Source organism: Diceros bicornis, chromosome 3 (genome assembly GCF_020826845.1).
Source record: "Diceros bicornis minor isolate mBicDic1 chromosome 3, mDicBic1.mat.cur, whole genome shotgun sequence".
NCBI lineage: Eukaryota > Metazoa > Chordata > Mammalia > Perissodactyla > Rhinocerotidae > Diceros > Diceros bicornis.
In genome coordinates this window covers 55066074-55093857 of record NC_080742.1, presented here as the reverse complement: position 1 = coordinate 55093857, position 27784 = coordinate 55066074, and the positions used below count along the sequence as shown (strand labels likewise).

General features: G+C 45.0%; 1 protein-coding gene across 1 annotated transcript in view; it reads right to left on the bottom strand.

Moving 5' to 3' along the window:
* The window catches only part of MINDY4 (MINDY lysine 48 deubiquitinase 4), a 111334-nt gene that overhangs the window by 78027 nt on the left and 5523 nt on the right, over positions 1 to 27784 (bottom strand). The window contains exons 2-5 of the mRNA XM_058527757.1: positions 27021 to 27140; positions 24003 to 24238; positions 20888 to 21134; positions 15270 to 15691 (exon numbers count right to left, since the gene is read on the bottom strand). Of these exons, the coding sequence (XP_058383740.1) occupies positions 15270 to 15691; positions 20888 to 21134; positions 24003 to 24238; positions 27021 to 27140 (1025 nt within the window). The remainder of the gene's footprint in view (positions 1 to 15269; positions 15692 to 20887; positions 21135 to 24002; positions 24239 to 27020; positions 27141 to 27784) is intronic.

Genomic DNA, 27784 nt, shown 5'->3' with positions numbered 1-27784 from the left:
ATCCAAAAATGTCTACAAATGCAGCAGAACCCAATGGAGGCCCAAGAAAAGAAAGGGCTGAGGAAGAGTAAGAGAGCTGCTTTTGTCTTTAGGAATGAGACCCCCAGGGACACCAGCAAACTTTTTCCCAAAAAATCTCAGGCTTGGAGGAAGGTGGAGAAGAGAGATGAGTATGTCCAGGCACAGGAGGGAGGCCCTTGGCTGGCCCCCAACTGGCCTATTCCAACCCCGCTCAGCCTTCAAGCCCCAGCCCAGGAACAGCCCCCTCCTCTAAGATCCTATGGCACCTCAATGGGCACCATTCATCTGGCTCTGGGACAGATGCTGCCTGCTATTTTTAGGTGACTTTTCCTATCTGCTAAATCACTAACCCCATTCCTCTGTGTGCTCCTTGAGGGAAGGGAAGACTTGACACTTCACTTCTCCCTCCCCCCAAGACAAAGCCAATAATCCAGCTCCATCCAATAAGTGTAGAACAATTCTGAGCAAAACTGAGGGAGGCGGGGTCACAGACAACTCATCCCCATACTCAGGCAGCTGACAGTCCAGCAGGAGAAACAAGGTAGCCTGTTGGCTCTCTCTAGTGCGACATGTGCTGTGAGAGGTATGAGAAGGGGATCACATCCAGGTATAGGAGCAGGGAAGAGATTGAGACAGGCTTCCTAAAGATGGCAACATTCAAGATGACTTAAATATGGGACATCATAGTTGTGATGGGTTGGGTTGATGGGTTGATGAGTTGGATGGATGGTTGGTTGGTTGGATGATTAGTTGGTTAAATAAATGTATGAATAAAAAATGAATGAGTGAATGGATGAATGAATGAATGCCAACAAGTGAACCTGAAGATAAAGTTTGGATTGTTCCAATTCTATTAAAGATTATCAGTTTAAGTTTCATGACACTGTCTCAAACAGATCAGCATAATCTTCCCTTCCATTCTCCTTACTATGTACATTCTCTCATTTGATCAATATTTACTGCCAGGTCCAAGAATATAGCTAGAAAAAAAAGAAAGAAAAAAAGAAAGAAGGTCCACTCCAGTCCTGAAGGAGTTTTCATGGAAGAAAAGATGAGTTATCAAGTCTTTATGCTATATTGAGGGTTATCCATTATACTGAGGAGCACAAGAGGAGCAGCCAGGCTCTATGGACCAGGCCACGATTAGAGTGAGACATACAAGGTGCCTAGGGTGCAAAAGTTAAGGAGGCACTCACTCTCAGGTTCATGCAGGCACCTACACTGCACTTGAACCACCTTGAGAGTGAGTGTCTCCATAAATTTTGCATCCTACAAAATTTGTTGTTGACCTCTATATGGGCCTCTCTATGGGGTTCTGGTAGCCAGGGTCTGCTGGAAGCTAGCTGGCAGACCAGCAGATAAGCATCTTGGAGTGAGGAGGAAAAACAAGCACCCAGGAAAGAAGAATCTCCATACACCTCCCCTGCTCTCGGACACTCATCTCCCAAAAATCATCCCTGAGCCTTAACAGCCTCATTCCATTTACCAGCAGTGGCTTCCCCTGCGTGGGACATCTTCCCAGCCTGCATGCCCAGATGGACTTGGGCCTAAGACAGAGATGGCAAGACCCAGGTATGGTCCAAGCAGGATCTCGGAGCTGTCACTCTGATGTCCAGAGATGGACAAAATGAGATCATTCACCCTTTCAAGGAGAGGTGTGGACTCTCACTTACCTCTTTAGCCACACGTTCTTGATCTCAAAGGAAATCTGAGTCATGGGAAATCCCTTCCCCCTGGGAGATGCATTGGATCAAAGACTCGGAAACCCTGGAACTGAAGGTATCCAGCAGCTATAATTACCACACAGAGGGAGGGGCATTGACTTATTCCTGGAGGGCTCCACGTGGCCTGTAATGTGCACTGGAGCCATTTCTCATGTTTAATCTCCTGCACACACTAGGGAGAGGCCTGCATTCGGAAGGAGCGAGAACTGCTATTCCGCTTGGACTGGGAGCACGCATGTAGGGTAAATGTGGATGAGAGGTGAGAGGAGAACCAGCTGAGCACAGGGCACCGACAGCAGGTGTGGAGGGTAGCTGCACCTGCCACAGAAGAGAGGTCCCTGGAGGCAGTTATGAAGGTGAAGTTGGACCAGCACAGGAGCCCCAGGCATGCCGCCTGTCCACACGGGGCTTCTGGCACACAAGAAAGCAGCTGTGTGTTGTTTCAAGAGTCAGCTAATTTAGGACCTCCATAGTCTGACATAATGTCCAAATCATGTGCAGAGACAAACTAAATGGCAAATTCTCCCCATTACTCGTGCCACGCGGTGCAGATGCTGTCAGGCTGGGGATGCCCGGATACGGGAAACAGTCAATAAACCGCAAACGCCACATCCTTTCTTAAGTCTGCGCCAAGCCCCAGATGGCATTATTCACTCCCTCTCAGGACAGACAGGCATCTGTGTGCCTGCTGGCCTCTGCTCATGATCCCAGGAGGGGCTGGGGACCCAGGAGGGATTGGGATTCACTCATCTCTCTCCCCTGAGCGCGTCCTCCTTGGTAGGGGCCTGGTGAATGTCTGCTGAGTGAAATCATGTAACAAGGCCAATCAAGGTCTCTGGGGTCCTGAGGATTGATGAAGATCTGCTGCCACCTACTGCCCATTCTCCTGCAAAACCCAAAAGTCTGATGGGGGCACCCACAATGTCAGAGTCACTAGATCCCTGGAATTGACTACTGGCTTCAACACAGAGGCAGGGACACTGACACTTTGGAGCCATGGCTGTGTCCAGGCTGCAGAGACCCTGCAGAACAGGGCAGGTTAATCACAGCCATTCCTCGCCCAATGTGACTGGTTCACCATAAAGTCTTTGCGTTAAAACATGGCCTATCCAAGCCCAAGGCCCTCCTGCCGTGTCAACAGCGCCCCATAACCCCTCCCTGATCTTCCAGTCCTCTGTGAGGGCCACAATTGAGCACCCAATTACCTAGAGCCTCAAGGCAGGCCCTGGGCTTCGGAGGCAGGGAGCCTTCTGATTCTCCCACATCCCCAGTGCCGGATCTGGGCACCAAGAAGGGCTCAAGAGACACCTCCTGTCTGACTGATACAACAGGACATCACCCAGCCACGAAGCCAGTGACGAGTTAACATGGCGCTCTTGCAATGAGAGCTGTGGCTGTCATGACAGGAGGGGCTGGCTGTGGGCCTATCCCGGGCTTCATTCCAGTCTCCCCCTCTGGGGTCTGCCTCCTCACCTGTAAATGATTCCCATTTGGCCTGCCCCACCAGGGCGTCCTATGCCCCAGAGGTCATGTCCATGAGCAGGCTTTGCAGCTTGTCAGTTTTTATTTTAACACTGGGAGCTGGTGAGTGTAAAAGAAGCCATGAGAACTGACATGGAAGATACTGGTGACCCACCCGGATGCCCTGGACTGGGCACACCGATCCCAGCTGCTGTCCATGTTGGCTGCTAAGGGCTCACAGCTGCACCTTCTCCCAAGAGTTGGCACACTGCCGGCCCGACCCCAGGATGGGCAACCCATAGCCAATGACTGACACAGGAAAAGAAAAGCCCACTCCTGGCTTTAAGGGGGGACGAGCTCTGGGACAATTCACACTCTATCTGCCTGTAGAATTAGACTGAGACCCCACATCCTCGCTGAGACCTTCCCCTGCCCTGTCCTGCCGAGAGCCACCCCCAATAACTGACACGCTCCTGACCCTCCATCTCAGGCTGCGCTTCTAGAGCACTGGTCCCCAAACCTTGGCCTGCAGCACATCACCTGGAGGCCTTGTTAAAACACACTGCCGGGCTTCACCCCCAAAGTTCCGATTCGGTAGGTCAGACAAGTTGTGTTTCTAACAAGCAGCCAGGTGATGCAGATGCTGCTGGTCCAGGGATCACGGTTTGAGAACCACTGCTCTTGGGAACCTGACCTAACACAGAAACCATTCAACAAGTACTAGGCAAAGGGGTTAGAGGCGGCAGGATTTAACCACGCAGCAGTCAGCCTGCCGCCCAGCTCAAAACCCTGCAGCCGGGAACAGCAGATCATCAGGCTTCCAGCGACACACCCTCGTGCTTGGGGCTGGGGGTGACTCCAGGCTGCTGAGCCCTAAATCATTTTAATGCACACCTATACGAGCCCAGAGGAGCCCACAGTCTAGGAGGGACTCCAGAGGCACAGGGCCCTGGTTTATATGCTCGTTCTTTACACAAGACGAACCTCAGAGGTCAGCCAAGTAGACTGTACTTCTCGGATCACAGAGAAGGCGCAAGTTTCGCCTAGGCATGCCCAAGGCCATGTGTAGATTGTAGGATGGGGAGGTGTCAGAGATGGAGGAGCCCTTAAAGAGCAGTCCATCCAACCCCTCCACTTACAGACAGGAGCACAGAGGCCCAGAGAGGGCTGGAGATCTGATCAAGGCAGAAATCCAACCTGCAAACACAGGAAAAATAAAAGCGCTGGGCTTAAAGGCAAGACAGTTGCTTTTATTGTCATCAGAGAATAGCTGCGAGCAATCCTATTAACTTGGGCTCTAGTAATAGTCCTGGTGTGAGAGACAATCTCTTAACAGCGTCAGTAAGACCCCAAGGCCAGAAGAGAACTGTCCTGTCACAACAGCAGCAACAGGGCGTGAAATGAGAACCACAGGACAGCCAAATGGTCTCATTGTGGATTCCAGGCATGTGGTCCCTGACTCACAGGCCACAGGGAGGCCAGCCAACAAAGAAACACCACTGGCCTGATAGAAAGTATCATGGCGGGCCAGGGGTATGGACTGTGACCCCATGACTATGACCTAACCTGCTTCTCCCACATTCTTCTTCGTTTCAGGGAATGGCAACCCCATCTTGTAGTTGTTCAGCCAAAAACTTTGGAGTCATCCTTGCCTCCTCTCTTTCTCTAATACAGCGTATCTAACCCATGGGCAAATCCTGCTGACTCTACCGTGTGTGTGTGTGTGCGTGTGTTATAAATAATCCAGCCCGTGTCTCACCACCTTCAGTGCCACCACCCTGAATCAAGCCACCACCAGCTCTCCTCTAGACTACTGCAGTTGCCTCCTGACTGGTCTCCCTGCTTCCACCCTTGCCTCCTTGAGTCATTCTCAACCCAGCAGCCAGAGGGATCCTACTGAAACACAAGTCAGATCACGCCATGCCTCTGCTCGACCTCCAAAGGCTCCCGTATCTCCTAGAGTAAACTGTTCAGCAGCCTCCAGGCCCTCACTCCCTCTCCTCTCTCCCTCATCCACTCCAGCCTTGAACAAGCAACATGCTCCCACTGCAGGGCCTGTGCATGGCTGCTCTCCCTTTGATTTGCTCCCAGGGATCAAAGGGCTGGTTCTCTGTCTTCTGACTGGTCTCCTCTCAAGTGTCAGCCTCTCAGAAAGGTTTTCTCTGGCTACCCCTTTGTAAAATAGCAGTGCCCAGCCCAGGGCTCCCTGTCACTCTTCCTTGATTTACTCTTCCTCGTAGCACTCAGGTATGTTATATATTTAGCTGTTTGGTTGTTGTCGGGGGCTGACTCTCCCCATCAGAAGTGAAAGCTCCCAGAGGGTGGGGACTTGGTCTGCTTCATTCACACGGAACCCCCAGGGGCTAGAACTGTATCTGGCACATAGTAGGCCATCACAGGTGGCATGCTGGTAGACGTTAACAACTGGCTCACCAGGGAGGGGGACACTGATCTGCAGCATTTGCCAACTTCCATGGTATAAATATTCCTACTGTGACCAATTTCAAGCTACCACCTAGATGTCACCAAACACAGAGTCAGGAAGAGATGCTAACAAACAGCTCTCTGAGCTGGTATGAGCCAGCTCTAACACCCTACAGCACTCACTAAAAAGATGTTAAATTAATTGAGTAAATGGATATTTCTGTGAATTGAAGGGTTTTTTGAGGATGTAACTCTAGGGACTCAGGCTCTGAAATCGCATCTCTCCAAAATGAAGGGAGTTACTGCATGAGGAACAGGACGTCACACGTTGGTTGGTGACAACTGTGCTGGAGGTTTATATTGAGTACAGGAAGGACCATACTTATTTAAAGCAGGCGCTCTAAACATAGCTAGACAGTGAAAACAGGGGCTATGAGAGGACTCGACGACAACTGCAGGAGCTCAGGTGAGTCATTTCCCCTCCATCTCTGGGCCCTGTTCCCCGACTGCCAAATGAAGGGCTGGGATTCTAAGGATCATTCCAACCCTGACAGTCTACGAGGTTAAGAATTGAGACAGGTCCTAAAGAACCATCTATTCCACCCTGCTTTTTAAAACACCCAATTGAAAATATCTTTTAAAAAATCCAACTAAATTAAACTTCCATTTCTATCATACTTCAAGCTTGTATTCTGGGAAAACACCCACTTTCCCAGGGTGAAACCTATTAATGCTCAAGAAATTAACAACTACCCTGAGCTCACTGGAGCCACCAAGGAGGCCCCATAGCCAGTCATCCTCTATGCACCTAATCTGCTGCTCCCCGGGACCATGTATCTGTGGGTTTTCCTGGTTCCCTTCCCACACGTGCCCCACATAAAAAAGAGAGAGATAGATAGACAGGGGAGAATGCCTAGAAAAGGTGAAAACAACAAAAATTCTCCTGGGAGGGTTAGAAACGGAGACTGAGAGGGTAAAGGTGAACACTTTAATAAGTGTAATGAGACCAAAAAAGATTTTTAAATGTTGCAGGAAAAAAACAGTTGCCTTCTGTGGTAGGCAGCATAACGTCCCCCTCCCAGAGATGTCCATGTCCTAATCCCCAGAACCTGTAAACGTGTGGAGTTACGTGGCAAGGGGGAATAAGGTTACAGATGGAGTGAAGGTTGCTAATCAGCTGATATGGAGATGGGGAGATGATCCCGGATTATCCAGGTGGGCCCAGTGTAATCATAGGCATCCTTAAAAGGGAAGAGGGAGGCAGAAAAGGGAGAACCAACGAGATGGCAGCCTGGGAAGGACTGGGCCCAACATTGCTGGCTTTGAAGATGAAAGACAGGAACCACAAACCAAGGAATGTGGGTGGCTCCTAGAAGCTGGCAAAGGCAAGGAAACAGATTCTTCTCTAGAACCCCCAGATGGAACACAGCCCTGCCAACACCTTGATTTTAGCCCACTGAGACCCAATTCTGACCTCTATCTTCCAGAACTCTAAGATAATAAATTTGTGTTGTTTTCAAGCCACTAAGTTTATGATCATTTGTTACACCAACAATAAGAAACTAATACAGGGACTGGCCCGATGGCGTAGTTGTTACGTTCGCATGCTCTGCTTTGGCAGCCCAGGGTTCGTGGGTTCCGATTCTGGGGGCGGACCTACATACTGCTCGTCAAGCCACGCTGTGGTGGCATCTCACATACAAGAAATAGAGGAAGATTGGCACAGATGTTAGCTCGAGGCCAATCTTCCTCACCAAAAAAAATGAAATGAAAGCAAATATATTAAAAAAAAAAAGAAAAGGAACTAGTACACCCTCATATTGGCCCACACTGTCAGGCCATCTGATCCCTGATCCTAACAAAGGGCTGTGTGACCATAAAGAGTCCCATGCCTCTTCATCTTCATCTTCATCCCCATCTCTACCATGAGCCTTCCCATCTTGGTGCTCCTGGCTCTCAAGTCCCCATGGCTCAAGCCACTGGAGGGTACATGCATTTGATCAGTGGCTCTGGCACCCAGACACTGCTGCTGTGGCCACTGCCACAGACTGAATTCCCAAGGGAGCCAACAACCCTTCTCAATTTCATGACCAGGATTACATCCATGTTTCCGAAGGAGATTGGGCAAAAAGTGAGTGGCCAGGGCTTCTGCAGCCCATGCACACCTGGAAAACATAAGGTGAGGCCAGTTCCTATTGCCAGATGCCTGGCATGACATGTTATGGGCTAATATGCAGAAAATCAACTGCAGCAGGGTCCATGTGGCCATCAGAAGGCCCAGAGACTCACTCTGAAGGACTCTCAGACAAATGACAGGCCAGCACACCCTGAGAGAGGGCTGTAAGCAGCACCAGTGAGGTGACCTCCAACCGGACTATCAACCTTCACAAAGTGCCACCTGGAGAGCCACCAGGCTTGGAACACCTAGCTTTGGGGACTTGTAAATAAAGAATTACCTCTCCCGTGTTCTTAGTCCTGCACCTGAGGTTTCCTGAGGGCCTACTCTGGGCCAGGAGCATGGGTGATAACAAGATATGTAAATGCGTACAGGAAGAGACACAGCACAAGGCAGGAGGCAGAGTGAGGCACGGGTTAGGGACCACCCAGGTCAGGGCCAGAGCCCCAGCAGATCTGACTGATCATGAGAGGAACCCAACAAGGGCAGCTCTGACAAGCCAGTGACAAATGACAGATGGCCCCAAACAACCACAACCTCCACAATGGGAACCCAGATGACATATTTTCTAAGCATCTTCTTAGATCAAAGGACACAGGAGAGAAACAAACATCGAAGCAGACAATAGTCCCTTCAGCAACTGAGTCAGATCCAAGGAGTCGGAGTTAGAAGAGCCTGACTGAGCAGATATTCTTGTCCCCTAACATCCCAGCAAGTCATGTTCTCCACCTGCCCCCTATCTCCCAGGACACACGCTCGCTCCCCCTGCCCTGCCCCTAGGTGTGACTTCCATGGCCATCCCTGAGGCTGATGCTGCAAGACCCAGAGAAGGCTCCAGGCAGCCACCTTCCTCCAGCTTCATTTGGGCTGAGTGACGGAGCACATGCTGTCATCTCACCGTCCTTTGTCATGCTTTAAAAGAATTACATATGCACACGTCTCTGTCACCTTGAGGAGCTCACGGAATCTGATACACATGAGGACTTAGACCGGTGTTTATTGAATTGAATGAAATAAATGGGGGGACGGTAGGTAGGACTGATGAAGGCAGATTGGGAGGGGCAGGGGCTGCAGTTAGGTTTGGCAAGTGGGATTACTTTGGCTCTGGTTTCAAACCAAGGAGTCTGCATACAAGGAGTATGTGCACTGCACAAGATGCCCAGCTGAGGGGATGAGAGACAGCTGAAATCCAACCCATATTCCATTTACCAAACTGTGGGCCTTGGACCCACATCTACCCAGAACCTTGACGGGTCCCTTAAATTCTCAGTGCCTCGGTTTCCTCATCTATGAAATGGGAATAATTGCTGGGGTGGGAGGATGCTTGTTCTCAACCCCCAGTGTCTTCTGGGAGTTTGGGGGGAGCTCTTCTGGCCTCCCCCTCCTCTAGACCTTAACTCTCCTCCCTTTACTCGCTCCATCCTGAGGGAGGGGAAGTGTGACTTATCTGTTTGGTTAATTTGGGAAAGAAAGCAAAGGAGAATGTTAGGCTCAGCTGCACCCTTCCTCTTCTCGGGAGCGAGCTGCTTTTCCAGGGGCCGGCCCCTCCCACCATGTGGCCTTGTGAGGTGACCTGCCCTGGGCCTGAGATAATATGGGAAGTCTGTCTAGCCTAGGGCCTACCAGGCCTCAGGACTCGCCGTGTCCTCTACCTTCCCCTTATCAACCACAGAGATGATATGTATTTTACTCCAATCTAACTGATACCCTCTGTGTTGTCAATTTGTTCAGAACTTAGGAGGAGGAGAAGAATTTAATGAGAACTCAAAAAACAACAACAAAGCACAATAATATCATCTCAACAGACTATTATAAAGAGCAAAAGAGATAATATACACAAGTGATTAGCATGGTACCCAGCAAATAGAGAAAAGTGGTAGATAAAAAACAAGGTCCCCAAAATGTCTGTTGATTGACCCATAGAAAGGCCAACACTAATAAACACATGTAAAGACCCCAGGTTATACTTCTCCTGGTACTGGGGGGGAGGGCTGTGGCAGCACTTCAACCTGCTACCCTCTTCCTATACGACAACATCCATACCATCTTTCAAGGGTTTAATAACTGGTCCAAGGCCACAGCAGTTATAAAGGCAGAGGTGGCTTGCCAGTCCAGGTCGTCAGACTCCGGAGCCCCTGTGCCACACCTCCTAAGTGCCCTGTAAACAGTAGGTACTCAGTAAATATCTGATGATCAAAGCAGAGGGCCCAGAATAACTCTGGAAGTAAGAGTCATAGGCCAGCAAAATGTATGAGCTGGAAGGATACTTGGAAATCATCCACCTAGTGGCCACATTTTACAGTCAGGGACACTGAAGTCCACAGACAAAATGACCAGCCCAGGTCAGGCAGGACAAAGTGAGGACTAGAACCCAGGCCTCCTGAGGCTCCAGCCACTCCTTTCTCCTTAACCCACCATCCCTCCCAGATCCCTGCAGCCTGAGAATGCTCCCCTCCATTAGCTGTGAGGCATTGTTCCCTTTTCCAGGGTAAACATGTTCTGGCATTGGAGGGCAAAACAATGCCCTCTGAGTCAAATATAGGCAAGCAGATTTTAACCCAGTGTGAAGAAGAATTTTCTAACAGTCAGAATCATGCAAAAGTGCTGTGGAAAGCAGGGAGCTCCCCGTCACTGGAGGTGTTCAAGCTGAAGCCAGTCATCATCTATAGGCTGTGGAAAGGATGTCTACTCAGGGAGACAAGTGATACCATTCATTCATGTATTCACTAGACTCTGGAGCTGGCTTCCTGGATTCAAACCCCTGCTCTGCCTCTTGGTACATAAACTTGAGCAAGTAAAGCAATTTCTCTGAGTGAGTTTCCTCATCTGTAAAATTATAATAGTATTTCCCTCATAGAAATTTTCTGAGAATTAAAAGAATAAATTCACCTAAAATACTTAGAACAGTGTTTTGCACAAAATACACCAATACCAAAAGTTTATCTTATTAATGTTATTGTTAGTAATAGTATTAAACCGATATTCATCAAGGGCTGTCTGAGTACCAGGCACTATTCTAGGTGCAGGGAATATAAAGTTCCCACTCTCATGAAACTTATATTCCATTGTGGGGGAGACAAATAATGGATAAGTAAATAAATAAAATAGTTTCAGGTAATGATAGGTGCTGTGATGATAATAAAACAGGCTAGAGATGAGAGGAGTCAAAGAAAACCACTCTGAGTACAGAACATCTGACTGACAAGAAAGAGACAGTCATGAGATGATTTGGGAGCAGGGCCTTTACAGCAAGGAGACAAGACGTTCTCCCTCATGTAGGAATAAGCTACACGTTGGGTGAACAGAAAAAAAAGGCCTGTAGAAAGAATAAAGATCTGTATATAGCTAGGTCAATCCTAAAAGAAAGGAGAAAGGAGACTGGCCCTACCAAGATACTAAGCTATAACTACAAAGTCATAATAATAAAAGCTATGGTCATGTGGCTTTCATTTAAAAGAAAGACAAAAGACCAATGAAACACAATACACAGCTCAAAGACAGTCTCATGTCTATACGGGAACTTAGTAAAGAATAAAGGTGGCTTCATAAATCAGTGGGGTAAAGAACAGATTGCAGATTAGGTTGTGCTAGGAAAACTGTCTTCCTATAAGGAGAAACATAAAATTGGACCTTTTTATCCTAACAAATACAGAAGATTGAATACCTAAATGTGAAAGCTAAAACTACAAAGTTAATAGAAAAAATGTAGAATAATATCATTGAAACCTAAAGGCAAGAAAGAACTTAATAAAGAAAATTTCAAAAATGCCAATCATATGCCAAACAAGAGATTGATTACGCCAAAATTAAGGATTTCTGTTCAACAAAGGAGATAATGGGCAAAGTTATTAGACAAATAACAGAATGATAGAAGATATTTACAAAGTCTAAAACCAACAAGAGATTAATATCTACCAAAAGAAAATTAAATTCTCTTTGGAAGAAGGTAACATTAAATCCTCTTTAGAAGAAGGTAACTAACAAGAGATTAATATCTACCAAAAGAAAATTAAATCCTCTTTTGGAAGAAGGTAGCCTATACAATTATTCATACATAATGTCTGGAATTCAATCAAAATTAACAGAAATGCAAAGAAATAGGACAAAATGATCAAAACCAAAAGAAAAATAGACAATAGCAATAGACCCATAGGTGATCCAGATATGGAAGTTACTAGATGGGGACTTTAAAATGACTATGAATAATATGCTCAAGAAAATAAAGGAAAAGATGGAGAATTTCACAAAAGACTGAAATCTATTTTTAAAAGGAAAAAGAAATTCTAAAACTAAAAAGTAAAATAACTGAAGTTAAGAATGTATTATATATATTTAATAGCATGGTAGAAGAGAAGAAACATGAACTGGAAGATAGATCAAGAGAAAACATCTAGATTGAAGTACAGAAAGAGAAAAAGATGGTAAATCTAGGAAAGAATATTTTTTAAAAAACCCTATAGAACACAATGAAAATATGTGTAACTGGAGTCCCAGGAGAGAACAGAGAGGATGGGACAAAAGCAATATTTGAAAAGACAACAGACAATAATTTTCAAACTGATGAAAAGTGTCAACCCAAAACTTCAAGAAACTCTACGTATCCCAAGCAGAATCACCAAAGAAAACCACTCCCAGACACATCATAGTAACCCTGTTAAAAATCAAAGGAGAAAATCTTAAAAGAAGCCAGAAAAGAAAAAACAAGCAGCCAGAAGTTAAAAAAAAGACACATTACCTTCAAAAGAGTAACAATAAAAATGTCAACTGATTTATCAACAGAGATGATGAAAACCTAAGGCAATGGAATGACATAATTAAAGTGTTGGGGAAAAAAACCCACCAATCTAGAATTCTATACCCACTGAAAATATCCTTCAAATATAAAGGCAAAATAAAGACATTTCCAAACAAAAGCTGAAAAAAAAAATTATTGTGACACACCTGCTAAAGAAATACTAAAAGGAGTTCTTCAAGCAAAAGGAAAATATAAATAAAATAATTATTCCAACTAAAATAAAAAATTATCAGACTGGATTAAAAATTCCAAATATATGCTGCTTATAAGAGATAAGCTTTAAATATATACTGGATCATAAAGAAATCTCAATAAATATTAAAGGACTGAAATTATACAGAGTATATATGACCAAAGCGGAAATAAGCTAGAAGTCAGAAACAAAAAGATAACCAGAAAAATAGTCTAAATATTTTGAATTAGTCAATACATGTCTAAATAACCCATGGGTCAAAAGAAGAAATCACAGAGGAAATTATAAAATATTTAAACTAAATTATATAACATATAACATATTAACGCATGGGATACAGACAAAGCATTGCTTAGAGGGAAATTCGTAGCCTTAAAAAATATTACAAAAAATAGAAGGCTGAGAGGGGTGGGGGTAGGAGAAATGGGTGACCTGTTTTTGTTTTTTTTAGCTGAAATAAATTATAACAATAGTAATAAAAAGAGGGAAGGATCCTGGTAAACCCCACAGGCTTTTGGTTGACACCCCTAAATATAAGGCTACAAAATGGATGAAAGTAAAAGGATGGAAAAACATATACAATGAAAACACTAATCAAAGGAAGGCTGGAGTAGCTATACCTAAATAGACACTAAGACAACAAGCGTTACTAGAAATAAAGAGATTTCGTAAGGATAGAAAAGTCTATGCAACAGGAAGCTATAAGAATTCTATATGTATATGCATCAAATAACATAGCCACAAAATGTATTAAGCAGAGTAGGCCCAGCTTATCTATGATCACAAAGGGAATTAGTGGACTACAGCTGTTTAGCTTGTCTTGTACCACCAATGCCTAAGTGCCTGGCACATATTAGGTACACAGTAAATGACTAAAAAAGCCAGTATTACAAACCAGGATGCCCAATATTTCTACTTATACCCACCCCTGTAGAAATTCTAATAAACATATTAATAGTGCTTAAAATATACACAATATGCACACATACAAACACACACACACAATAACCTAACTAGCATAGCATGGTGCTTATAGGCATGGTAGGCTTTGGACTCAGACAGGCCTGGGTTCATATCCCAGTTCCTTCACTTACTAGGTATGTGACCTTGGGAGCAATACCCTCTATTAGCCTGTATTTCCTCATCTGTAAATTGAGGAATAATAATACCTCCTTGCAGGTTTTTTCAAGTACAAAATAGAATATATATGAAAAGTGCCCAGTATAGTATCATGCACTAAATAAACACTCAATTAATGGTAGCAATTAATAGTAATAATTATAAGTAAGAAATTTTGAAAATACTCACAAAATAGCAGTCAAAAACCCCCCTAAAAATCAGAATCATAAATGCAAAAAAAAAAGAAGGCTGAGAATCAATTAAGATCTACGTCAATGAAATAGAAAATAATAGCAAATTAAACTCAAAGAAAGTAGAATAAAAGTAAAAATGGAAATTAATGAAATAGAAAACAAACATATAAAGCCAAAACTTAGCTCTTTGAGAATAGCATACAATTGATAAATCCCTAGTAAGACCAGTCAAAAAATAGAGAGAACATAAATTATCTGTATCAGGAATGAAAACAGAGACATCTCTGCAGATCTTATAGACTTTAAAGTGATAATAGGAGGATATAATTACACAATTCTATACCAAAAAATTTAAAATCTAGATAAAATGGTCAAATTCCTTGGAAAAATACACCTTCCCAAAATTGATACAAGAAGAAATAGAAAATTTGAATTAAAAAAAATTTTTCAATTGAATCAATAATTTAAAACTTTTCAACTCAATCCTCAGAAGGCTTCACCAATAAATCCTCCCAAATAGTTAAGGAAGAAATAACACGAATCTTACACTAACTCTTCGCGAGAATAGAAAAAAGAGGGACCACTTCTAGCATATCTTAGACACCCGAGTCTGACACAGCTGTTGCAAGAAAGGAAATGTGCCAGCCAATCTCCTTCACGAACTTATATACAAAAACTCTATACAACATATTAATAAATTGAATCCAACAATATATGAAAAGATAATATATCATAGCCAAGTGGGGATTATTCCAGGAACGTGCGGTTGGTTTAACATTCAAAAATCAGTGTCGAACTCATCAAAGTCTGTTGTGAAAGAATAAAAGGAGAAAGAGTAAGGATAGGGTCACAAAAAAAAAAAAAAAAACCCCAAAGTTGCCTTGTGGGAGTTGATTCATCACCGTGTCTCCGGCCTCCCAAGCAAACATCTTACACCACGTCAGCCTGACCACGCTGCTGCAGGCCCCTATGGGGACCATCTGCTAACGCCTTCTTGACTTTGGGAAGGATTAAGTAGGGCCAAGGAAACCACCCCGGAGCTTCCCTGATGTGTGAGCTCTGGGCTGTCTTCTCCACAATCACCTTCCCTGCGTCACAGGCTTGCTCTCAGAGCCCAAGGAGCCGCTAGGGACAGGACGGTTCCTGGGCGCAGCAGGCTCACCTGAGGGGCGGGGGCTGGCTCCCCTGCCGTTTGAACGCTCTTTGCAGCCTCTCCTGCGTCATCCTGGCATTCCCCCCCGGCAAGGGGAACTTCAAGGGCGTCCCGTCGGCCTCGGAGTCCGCAGCTGGGCTGTCCTCCGACGGATCTCTGCACCTGCCGCCCCCGCTCTGGGGCAGCCCCTTGCTGGCCGAGAGAGGAGGGCTGCCGGGCGTGGCTCTCCGCCTTTCTGAGGTCAGCTCACTGAGCTGGCCCCGGGGGCTCCTGGAGGTGGAGCCGGGGCTGGAAGCCAGGCCCTCCTGTGGGGCAGGACACGCGGGGGTGCGGGCGGGGAGCTCGGGCGCTTTCCCGCTCTCTTCCTCGTGGGGTTGGGTGATGCTGCTCAAGGCCGGGGACCGCCTCAGGGAGCGTTTGCGGAGGGAGTCCTGAAAGGGGCGAGGACAAACGCAATGAAGAGCCCCTTCAAGGGACGTGGGAAAATACTGTATCACACTTCAAGGATTTGCCCATGCTGTTCCCTCCCCCAGGAAAGTCTTTCCCCATCCCCAGCTCCTTCTCTTAAAATCCTACCTGTTCATTGAGGAGATACTCAATGGCTACCCCTTCTGTAATGCTTCCACTGCAGCCCAGCTGCGGAAACCCCAAGAGCACGCCTCAGCCCTTACACAGAGCAGGCTCCAGGAGCTGGTGACACTGTAGCTCCTGGGTCAGACCTGTGTTCTAATTCCCGCGTCACCACCTACCAGCTGTGTCCCCTGTGGCTTCTCTCTCCCTCACTTCCCTCACCTGTAATATTATCTGTCCACAGTCCACTATCTGTCATTTCTAAATCCCAAAACCTCCAAAAACAAAAGTTTCTTTTGGAATCCGGTGGCAAATTCTTTTTGTTATCAGGTTGCTTACAGTCTTTTTGGAAATGTGAATATTCGTATATTAAGTTGCAGAAATGTTAATGTTTTTGCTTATGGGGTGCTACCCCAAACACTACTGCAGGTGCTGTGTGGTATATGCACTGTATTTCTTTTCTGGAAAAAAAAAAGAAATTCTAAATTCTAAAACACATCTGGTCCAAAGGTTTTGGATGAGGGACTGGGGACCTGTAGTCCTTGTCTCCCTGTCTCCCACAAGACAGTGGTGAGGATTAAAGGAGAGACCCGTGTAAGGCACTAGCACAGAGCCAGACCCACCACTGCAGTCAACAAATGTTAGCTACTGCTCTACATCTTTCCCCTGTCCCCACTTACACACGGCCTTCACCCCCGCTGCTGGCAGAACAGGAATGGCAGAGGCCATCCCTCATTCATCTCTGTTGCTGCAGATCTCCCAGCTCAGTGACCTAGACCTGGTAAGCACTCAAGATTTGCTTAGTTTTTAAAATGAAGGAACTCCAAAGGAGTCAACTGAAATGTCCTCACTCACTATCAATGATTAACTGATGAAATGGGAATCCACGTTGTTACCAATCTAGGGTGGGGAGGGGGAGGTGGAGGTGGAAGGGACAAAAACAGACCCGCTGGGCTTTTCTCAGCATTTCTAGAAATAATCCCGAACCAAATGGTAAGGCCTGTGCTGGAATAAGAACAGCTAATTCCATAGTGTTCTTGCCCAGCGGAAATTACTAGGCGCTAGAAACCTCCTCCAAAAGCCACCCAGGGCATCCCCCACCACAGAGCGAGGAAAACGTTAGTCATCATCCGAAGGAGACCCAAATTGCCAGCCAAGGGCAGGGAACCCAGCCTCTTACTCACCCTTCCTAACTGTGGAGCTGATCTAGCAGTAAAAAATGATGAAATACCTAGCAAATCTTGCTCTTTTCTCTTGAGCGACTAATAAATATGGCCAAGGTGCTCAAAAGCCCACAAAACACCTTCCAGAAAACCTGGGGAAATTCTACAGCAACCCATCGTTCAATGTCCTTCACAAGATATTCAGGGTAAAGGGCACCTCCCAAAACAATCACTAAAAGGAGAAGTTTGAGACAACCTCTTGGCAAGAGAGCAGATCCAAGTCATCTCCCTCACACGTCAATTGTGAAGGGGCCTCAACCACAGGGACTTGACGATTAGAACATCATGGTAGGACAGGACCCTGGCATTCATCTGGTACACTCCTTCTCAAAGTGTGGTTCACTAATCTTAGGGGTCCCCAAACCCTTTTAGGGAGCCCAAAACTATTTTCACAGTAATATGACATGATTTGCCTCTTTCACTGTGCTGACATTGACAGTGATGGTGCAGAAGCAGCAGTGGGAAAAACTGCCGGCCCTCAGCACGAATCAAGGCAGTGGCACCGAACTTTACCAGTACTCGAGGTATTCCCCACCACTTGCAATCAAAATAAATAAGTAACATGCTAATTTCACTTAAGAATGTCCATGCTGAGGGGCTGGCCCGGTGGTGAAGTGGTTAAGTTCGTGCACTCCACTTTGGTGGCCCGGAGTTCATGGGTTTGGATCCCAGGTGGGGACCTACACCTCGCTCATCAAGCCATGCTGTGGCAGTGTCCTACATACAAAATAGAGGAAGATTGCCACAGACATTAGCTCAGGGACAATCTTCCTCACCAAAAAAAAAAAAAAGAATATATACGCTGAAGCATAAAAATTATTAATTTCCTGCAATCTCATCCCTATGGTACATATCTCTTCAATATGCTGTGTGACAAAATGGGAGGTATATATAAGCACTCTGCTGGACGCAGAGGATGACTGTCGTCTCAAGGAAAAGCCCTTGAGCAACCACCCGAGTTGTGAGCTTAACTTGCTATTTTTTTCATGGAACAATTGACAGATCAACTATGGTTACTCAGACTTGGATACTGGGCAGGCATTTCCTGAAAAGAAATTGAGCCCATCACTTCAAGGGAAACAAATGATGTATTGTTGTTAGTGACAAAATATAAGTTGTCAGGGCCCGGCCCGGTGGCGTAGTGGTTAAGCTCATGCATTCCACTTCGACGGCCCGGGGTTCTTGGGTTCGGATCCCAGGCGCAGACCGAGGCACTGCTTATCAAGCCATGCTGTGGCAGCCTCCCATATAAAGTAGAGGAAGATGGGCACGGATGTTAGCCCAGGGCGAATATTCCTCAGCAAAAATAGGAGGATTGGCAATGGATGTTAGCTCAGGGCTAATCTTCCTCACAAAATATATATATACATAAGCTGTCAGGTAAAAATTAGAATTTGGGGAAACTTGTAGTATCTACCACTGTAAGCATGAGGGCTTCTCAATACTTAAAAGCTTTTCTGATGAGTTGGGTGGTGACATCAACAAATGTGATTTTTTTTATGGGGTTTTTTTTGTATAATGAAATGTATCAACATTCAGAAGATCTATATAACCCAGTAAACCAATATTTTCCAAATGACTGATGCATCATTTACTGCATCATGCAGTGGGAAAAGATTCATTCAAAGTGCAAGACAGACTGACGAAAATTAATAAAATACAAAAATTTCATTGGTATGGTTTGACTCCACATTAAGAAACTACAATTTGTCTAATTTTGGTGTAGTATGAAAGAATACCCCTAGTTTTCTGAAAAGACTATTAAAATACTTTCCCTTTGCCAACTGCATATCTGAGTGAGGCCAGATTTTCTTCATCTACTTCAATCAAACTACCATAACACAACAGACTGAGCATAAGCAAATATGACCCTTGAACTATTTCTAAGCCAGACATTAAAGAGATCTGCAAAAATGTAAAACAACGCTACTTATCTCAATATTTTTTTTGTTTTATAAAATACATTTTTTGTTGTTTAAAAACATGTTATTTGTGTTAAATGTAATGAGTTTACTATTGTCAATGATTTAGTAAGTAAATATTTTTTAATTTCTCAGTTTTAATTTCTAATATAGTAAATCTCAATAGACATAACCCACACAAGCCAAAGCTCTTTGGGCTCCTCGATAATTTTAAGAGCATAAAGAGATCCTGAGACTACAAAGTTTGAAAACCACTGATGTGGTCTAAACTCACAACCAAACAGGAACCCCATCCAAAATGTCCCCAGCAGATGGGGTACCTGGCTTCCCCCAACACAACTAGTCTAGTCCCTTCCAGAATGGCCTGTTCCACTGTGGAGGTGGCTCTGACTAACAGCTCCTCATACCAACCTCCACTCACTGGTCCCAGTTGTGCTCTCTGAAGCTACTAGGCAGGTCTACACCGCTCAATCCAACAAAGGGCCAGTGAGTACACACCGTGCTCTACACACAAACATGGCGGAGTCCCTGCTCTTGGGCTTACACCCGAAGATCAAGATGGCTAACAGGGATCATCTCACTCACCACTCCAATCCATCCATTGGGAGTAACTGCCCAAGATGCCTGGAGGTTCTGAAGTCACATCCAGGCTTTATAGGAAAAAGAGCACCAAGATCAGCCAGCAATGTCTGCCATAGGCTCAGCACCAGGGAGTGGCAGGAAGTGGCAGCCACCTATTTGCCATCCTGGGAGTAGGCTATTCCTACCTCCATGTTTCACAAAATCTCTTACATTCTGCCCTACCTCCCACAAGCCTTCTCTTCCCAAAATTAGAAATTCTCAAATCTTTCCATTTCCTCCAAACTCTTCACCTTCCTAGTTCTTTTCCTCTAGGCATGGTCCAGTTTATGAATATCCTTCTTCAAGTACAAGATACTCAGGATGGGACATGATGTCAACATGTGGTGTGAACCACACAGAGGGAGCAGAATCTTGCCTCCCTTGATCTGGACACCAAGACCACATGACCATCATCAAGCCATTAAATCCCAGAGCTCGAAGGGGCCTTAGAGATCTAGTCTAACAAATGAGACCACAGCCAAGAGGAATAAAGACTTTGTCTGAAAATCTCACAAGATGTAGGCAGAGGCAGGGAGAGAGTCCACTTCTTTCTGTCCTAATTCCAAATGAATTGGAAGAATAGTGCTGGCATCCACAGCCACAGCCCACATCGAAACATGCAGCACGTGAGAGTGGAGGTGACCAGCCAGGGACACAGATGACCTATCTTTGGTTTGCTCAGGCTCCCTGATCTGACTGATGCTACACTGTGAGTTCGGTGTTTGATTTTATTTTGTTGTTTTACAAATTCCTTTTACATTCATTCTCTCATTTAGTTTCTTCTCCCCACCTAATGGGACCCTACCACTGCCCCTCTTTAAAGGGACACTATAAAACAACGACATTAAATTTTTAGAATTTTTTTTTAAAGCAGAACAAATCAAACTATAAGGATTGGGATTTCTTTTTCCCTTTTAACTATCATGTTTTAAAAAATAAAAAAGATGTTCTCTAGATTTGGATGGGTCCCCCCACTCCTGAACTGCAAAGATAAAGCTGGGTAGATATGTTCTCACTCAGCAAAGGAATATTGAAACCATGGCACCCACCTCATTGACAAGATGGGTAAACTGAGGGCAGGGAAGTAGATGAGGCCTGTCCACGGTCCCACAGGAGTTGACAGTAGAACCGGGGAGAAAAAAGAGGCTGGTGTTCTTCTCATCCCACAACACAGATCCCCCCTTCTTGGGCTGTCTTGTAGGGTACCCCCAAATAAACCCAGGCAGCCCCTCAAGCCCTGCCTGGTTCTCACTTTCCACTCTCATAATAACAGTAAGAGCAACAACCCCACCTGTGGGGAGCTGGCGATGGGCCCAGCCATCACACCTCGGACAATCGGGCCAGACTTTGGCCTGACCTTCTCTCCCATCCTCTTCGTGTCCAAGGAAGGCTCTGATGACTGAAGCTTTTCCATTTTCTCCCAGGCAGGGGCCACAGCAGGGCTTTCACCTGGGACAGTCTGCATGGGCTTATTTTTGTGTGGGGGCCTTTTGGATGATACAAAATTACCGAGCACATCCCCATCAAGATTGTCATGTCTGCAAAAAAGGGGTATTTCCATTAAAACAGATTCCCCAACAGGAATTGCTAACAATGATAATAAATTCCACATTCAACAGACACTCATAGCAAGCCCCTTCAGAAATCTGCAGTGATTTCTAACCAGCCAGTGCTTTATCATTAAAGGGAAGGACTAGAAAATACTTTTGTATCAAGGCAAGTCTGGCCTATAAACTGAGACCAAGAAACAAGAAACAAAATCAGAGCTGATGATCAATGGTAAGATCCCTCAAATCTTCAAGATAAAGAGCATGCTTGTTTCTTCCAGACCCCAGGGATTTAGGGAGACTGTAGCTTCAATACAGTCGTGAGACATGTGGAGCCAGTCTCACTGCACGCCATCGAGACTGGTTGGGAGACACCTGTGGCAAACCCAGCACTCCCCGGCTATTAAGGTTCAGTTAAGTTAGGCATGCTAACGGCTTTTTTTCTTGGGTAGCTTTGCACTAAAAGAGAGAAAAAGAGTAAGAGAGAGAGAAAAAGTGTTTGTGTGTGTGTGCATGAGACAGAGAGACCAAGAGAGAACAGAAGAGGGTAAGAGACAGGAGAGCAAAGAGTGAGAAAGAATAAGAATGAGGAAAAGACAGAGCAAGAGCCCCAGGTAAAGAGGAATCTTACCTGTGACCACTCAGAGTCCTGTACTCTGGTGACACAGCTGGGATATTTTCTACCACTGGACTCTGGCATTAAGGGGCATTGACACCTACCCTGTGCCAAGCTGCTTACCAAGCACTGGGTCACGCATGAGAGAAGCAGTCATGCATGCTATGACTGGGGCATGTCAAGCAGAGGAAGGGTCCGGAACCAGCCTGGGGAAATCTAGAAGGATTTCCAGAGAAGGCAGCTCCTGAGTCTGAAAGAATGAGTAGGAGAAGGCCTCAGGCACCAGCACGGACGCCCCTGAAAGCAGGATGTGCCCAAGTGCGCCATGGACGCTGATCGTGGAGAGGGTTTTGCAAGTTATCCTAAGGAGTTTGGATTTTATCCTGGAAGCCATGGGGAACGTCTGAAGGCCTTTCACCAGGGGAGCAGCATGGCCAGAACTGTTTGGAGGAAAGCTCATGCTATCTTAGGTCAAGAGTGGATTCGAAGAGAGGATCACTAGAGGCCTGGAGTCCAGGGAAGAGCCGGGGCAGTCAGCGAGCGAAGGAGGTGAGGCTGTGAACTGAGGCTGTTGCCATCAGGGCAGAGGAGCGGCAAAGAATCTAGTGTCATTAAGGACTCAAAGATGAGAAAATGATAGACAAGGAGGAGCCAAGGATAAGACCCAAGTTTGTAGCTTGAGCAACTGGGTAGAACTCAGGAGCTTCAACTACTGTATTGCTGGTTTTTTATCGTTTCAGAAATATTTAATCTGACAGCCAGGAAGTAGCACCTTTGAAGAGGGACCATCTTCTTCATACCATCCTCAATACTTTTCACATTTTAAGCCTTGAGTTAATTTTTTTAGTGGTCCCCATCTTTTGGCAGCTTGACACCCAGACCCTAAGCTTTGCCTACCCTCAGAAAAGGAAACGCCTCTCCACAGAGCTGGAAGCGCACCCATTCTCAGGAAGTGAGACTCGCCACTGGTTACTACATGCAGTGTGTGAAGGTTGTAATGTGACCTCTTTTCCAAGTAATAGAGGTTCAATCAAGAATGCCCACTCGTTTTCTTCCTGAGAGTTCCAAAAGGGCCTTATCTTTCAGGTTTTTCCATCTCTACCGTGTTTCATTGCCTTTTAGAAGTCTATACTCCTGTTTTAAAGAAAATGCAAACAAAGCAAGCCCCTGCACCTTACAAATCGTGGAATTTAAATTAAACATTTTGAATCATAAGCAACCTCCCTCACAAAGTGTTCCATTCCCATGCCTCTAGAGAGAAATAACAGTGCTCCACAACAGGGATTTTGGAAGTGCCGAATGTGGGAGGCTGAATAATGGTCTCCCAAAGATGTCCATGTCCCAACCCTCCAGAACCTGCGAATATGTTACCTGACATGGCAAAAGAAACTTTGCAGATGTGATTAACGTAAAGATCTTGGGATGAGGAGATTATTCTAGATTATCTGGGTGGGCCCAATGGAATCACAAGGGTCCCTATTAGAGGGAGACAGGAGGATCAGAGACAGTGGTAGGAGAGGTGACAACAGAAGCAGAGGTTGTAGTGATATGCTCTGAAGACAGAGGAAGCGGCCAAAAGCCAAGAAATGCAGGCGGCCTCTGGAAGCAGAAAAAGGAAAGGAAGCAGATTTTCCCCTCAAAGCCTCTAGAAGAAACCAGCCCTACTGACACCTTGCCATTAGCCCAGTGAGACCAATTTTGGACTTCTGACGTCTAGAACTGTAAGATAATAAATTAGCATTGCTTTAAGACACTGTGATGGTTAAATTTTATATGTCAACTTGGCTAGGCTATGGTGCCCAATTGTTTGGTCAAACAGTAGTCTAGATGTTGCTGCAAAAGTATTTTTTAGATGTGATTAACAGCTACAATCAGTTGACTTTAAGTCAGGGAAATTATCCTAGATAATAGGGATGGGCCTCATTCAACAAGCCGAAGGCCTTAAGGGCAAAAACTGAGGTTTCCCAGAGAAGAAGCAATTCCTCCTCAAGACTATAACACAAAAATCCTGCCCTACAGACTTCAGGCTTGCCAGCCCCCACAACTGTATGAGCCAAATCCTTAAAACAAATCTATTTATATATATATAATATTTATACACACATATTTATATATATATTCATACATATATCCTATTGGTTCTGCTTCTCTGGAGAACCCTGACTGTTAGAGCCACTGAGTTTATAGTACTTTGTTACAGCAGCAACAGGAAACCAATCCACAGTATAAATGGGAAGAGATACCTGGCCTTGCTTGTTTCTGACAACGATGCTCTCCATCCTGCATCTTCATCCGCAAGGTCGTATATATTCACCAGCGTGGTCTCTGAGCATCTCAACGGTAATCTGTTATTTTTCTTTGGAATTGAGAGTGCAGGGATTGGAGTTTCTTGAGTGACACTGGTAGCAGTATTTCCAAAGTGATCCAGAAAGTATCTGGTAATGAGTTCAAGGTTTGTTTTCAGAGGATTTTCCTTTGCCTATCATTGGAAGAAAGAAAAAACCATTAATTGTATGTACAGTGTCAGGAGAAGGGTGGAAAGGATAGCTATTCCAATTCTTTGACATAAGTTTATCGACTTCTCACTCCTTCATACAGTCTTTCAGAAAATGTTCACTGACTGCCTATTAATGTCAGGTGCTGTGTTAGGTGGCTCCACAGAGATGAAGACGAAATCTGTACCCAAAAAGAACTAGCATCCAATGCATGAGTCAGGTGATTCAATGAATATTTTTAATAAAATGTGATATGAATAGAAGAATTACCCAAGCAAATTTCCTCTTGGTTTTTTCTCCTAGGAATAACTTTATAAAATGCATATCCTTTCATTCAAAAACAATTAAGCATTTAGGGATCACTAACTCTACAAGTTTATGAACATTTAGGACCTGAATATTTTCTTAGTTTGTGTCCTCTGCATTTAACACCAGACATGAGGGATTAAAAGCACAATGCAGCAGGAGGTTATTGCAAAGAACATAGAGAGGCAGTCAGGACTGCCTCAGTTTACACCCCAACCTTAAAACAAATAAAGATAAAATGAAACTCTTCAGTAGTAGGTTTTGGAAATAAATGACATCAGTATTTCCCAATCCTGACTGCACTAAATAGTACTTTTGGCAATTTTTAAAAATACAGATTCCCAGGCTCCATTAAGTCCCTGTTAAATATGTGATAGATAAACTGATACAATGACTGCCTGATAAATCTGTTGAATTTGGTCATCTGCCACTTGGCTGTGGGTCTTAGTCCCAGAGTTCTGCTGCGTAGATCAGGGCAGTAGAAAGGGGCAAGGATTGGATGCACCCCTCTGTGCCCAGCTGTCAGGCACTTTACCGCTCTGACCACAAACTCACCGAATGCCCACAGTTCAGAAGGGCCGAGGTGTTCCTGGGTGTGGGGTGGGGACTGACACAGCTGCATGGCAGTCAAAATCAGGGGACAGACTTATTTTTCTAGAATGGGACCAAAAAGAACTATTTTATCTAAATCTAAATGAAACTTACAAGGAAGAGAGTTGGGGGAAGAAGTTATATAATTTATTTCTGCCTTCTTGCTTTTTCTTTCAATGTGAGAGATTTAGGGCCCCGGATTACCTGAATTACACTTTGTGGCTTTTCATGTCACTTTGCTCATAATAGACACAGGCTTTATTTGAATCTAGATATCATTTTTCTAAACCTCAATTTCGCATTGGCATTTTTATCTATCATATACGTAATAGGGAAAAACAAGTGACTGGAATTAACATTACATTGCCGGACTTTCCTAGAATCATGCCAGCTTTGGGTGGAGGGAATGTCAAAATTATTATGCAGTAGATAAATTAATAAGTATATTTTTCTGTAAAATATAAGCTCTAATTCATTGTATAATATCTAACAACTACTGTGTAGATCAAATCATCAGGGCACTTATCAAGATCTAATGAAAATATCTTAAGTATCTTAAGATAATAGTTACCTTAGGGAGACTACATTATGAAGAAATTTAAAGAAATTGTGAAGAAATAAAAAGAACTTGAATGGCAAATATACCTAACGGGAAATTTGATAAAAGAGCGTTTACAGAAAAATCCCAAGATACCAGAACAGTTAATTGAATTTCCTGGTTAACGGTCTCACTTGCTGTGGAAAAATCTTTCTAAAGCGTGCAGTCCCCTCTCCTGCCTTAAAATGCAGCAGATGGAGGATTGCGGAATATCTGCTGCCTGGGTCAACAGCCCTCTTTCTACAAGACTTCAGCTGAGCGTGTACAAGAGATGGAGGGGCCCCAGTTCACCCCAGGACCCAGGGGATGAAGGTCATCTATCTGATGTCTTTACCGAGCCTGTGACAGGCCTTCCCCTGGTTGCCATTTGTGATAAATGCCGAACTACATGATCATTAGGTTCTTTCCACCTCTGGCACCATGTCCTACCACGAGGCAACACCTGCTGGAGAGCCCATTCTTACATCAAATTAGAAGATTCCGCCTTCTCAACAGAAAGTGCAATTAAGTTAGGATGGCAGCTTCATTCATTCATTCATTCATTCATATATTCATTCATTCATGTATTCCACAAATAAATATTGACTATTTACTATCTCATCAAGCAACATATTAAGTGTGCGGATACAATAGTGAACAAAGACGCCGTCTCTGGCCCCTGTAGCGTCCAAGGTAGTTGCAGAGGCAGATACGAATTAAAAAGGAAAACAAAGGCTGCCTGAAAGCTTATAACAGAGGGCGGGGGGGTCGAGGCTGGGGGATCAGGGAAGCACCCCCACACCCAAGGAGGTGCCCTTCCGTTTGCTGTCTCAGCTCCAATGCACCCGGGTTAGCTGAACCCAAGCCCCGCTTCTGCCTGAATTAAACGTCACAGGAGACTCAAGAATAAGGTATTACTCAGAACTGAAGAAGGAAAATCTTGGGCAGGCAGGGAATGGAAAATTTTAGTATAACTGAAGACTATATCCTTAAGTACAGTCTTACTAAAAATAGGCTCATGGGGAAGAAGGGAGCACAGAGAATAACAGCTACAGGCTCGGGTTGAAAAGGAGCCTCACCGCTGCGCACGCGCAAGACGCGGGTGGGCGGCCCCAAAAACCCCACACACGAGCGGGATCTGTCAACACTCGGCCGCGTCTGTTTCTCCCCGACAGACCGCAGGTGTGGCAGACCTCCTGCCGCCCGTCTCTGATGGCTTGGCAGGGCCCGTGAGTGCTCTGACACTGCCAAACTCGGTTCCAGAACTTCACGCCACACCTAAAAGCACGTACTTTGTTCTCCTTGTAGAGAAATTCAAGATGCAAAACCTTGCGGAGGTCGTTTCTGCTGTTTATGCTGAGATCAGAGCGCGGGCGTTCCTGGTCCATGATCACACACGTCTTCTTTAAGCCCTGAGGGAAGAAATCTGAATCACTATTTACCATTTTAAATCAAAACCTTCCGTTCTCCAACACAGAGTATAAACAAAGACTTGACCTTCGTCGTGACCATTCTTATCCTGCCCCCCTCACAAGGATACTGCAAAGACCAAACACTGACTTAAAAACATATTCTTATATAACCTCTACACTGGACAGCATCTTCACGATTATAACTCTGAATCTTACAATGACCCCGTGGGCTGAGCTAAGTAAGGCTGGAGTTGTCAGGCCATTATATAGATAAGGAAAGTGAAATTCAGGTAACTGACTCACCTGAGGCTGACCCAGGAGCCCCAGGTTTGGCCTTAGATTTGGGGCCATAGAATACGAAGATTTAAAAATAAACAAAAGGAAAAACAAAAACGAAAGGCCAATATTCATTCCCTTCTTTTCTCAGATGGGAGCCAGGGTTGATCTGCCCCAGGTAACAACACAGTGGAAGCACAGAGGAGAGAGTTCTGACCACCCCAGCCTCTGAGTCTGTGATGTCGGGACCCAGACCCACCGGAAGCACTTGGTAAATGTTGCTGAGTCCCCAGTGAAGCCATTTTCCATCATCCAGCCCTGAACTCCCAGAAGACCCAGCCAAGATACCCTCTGGCAATGGGAAGTGC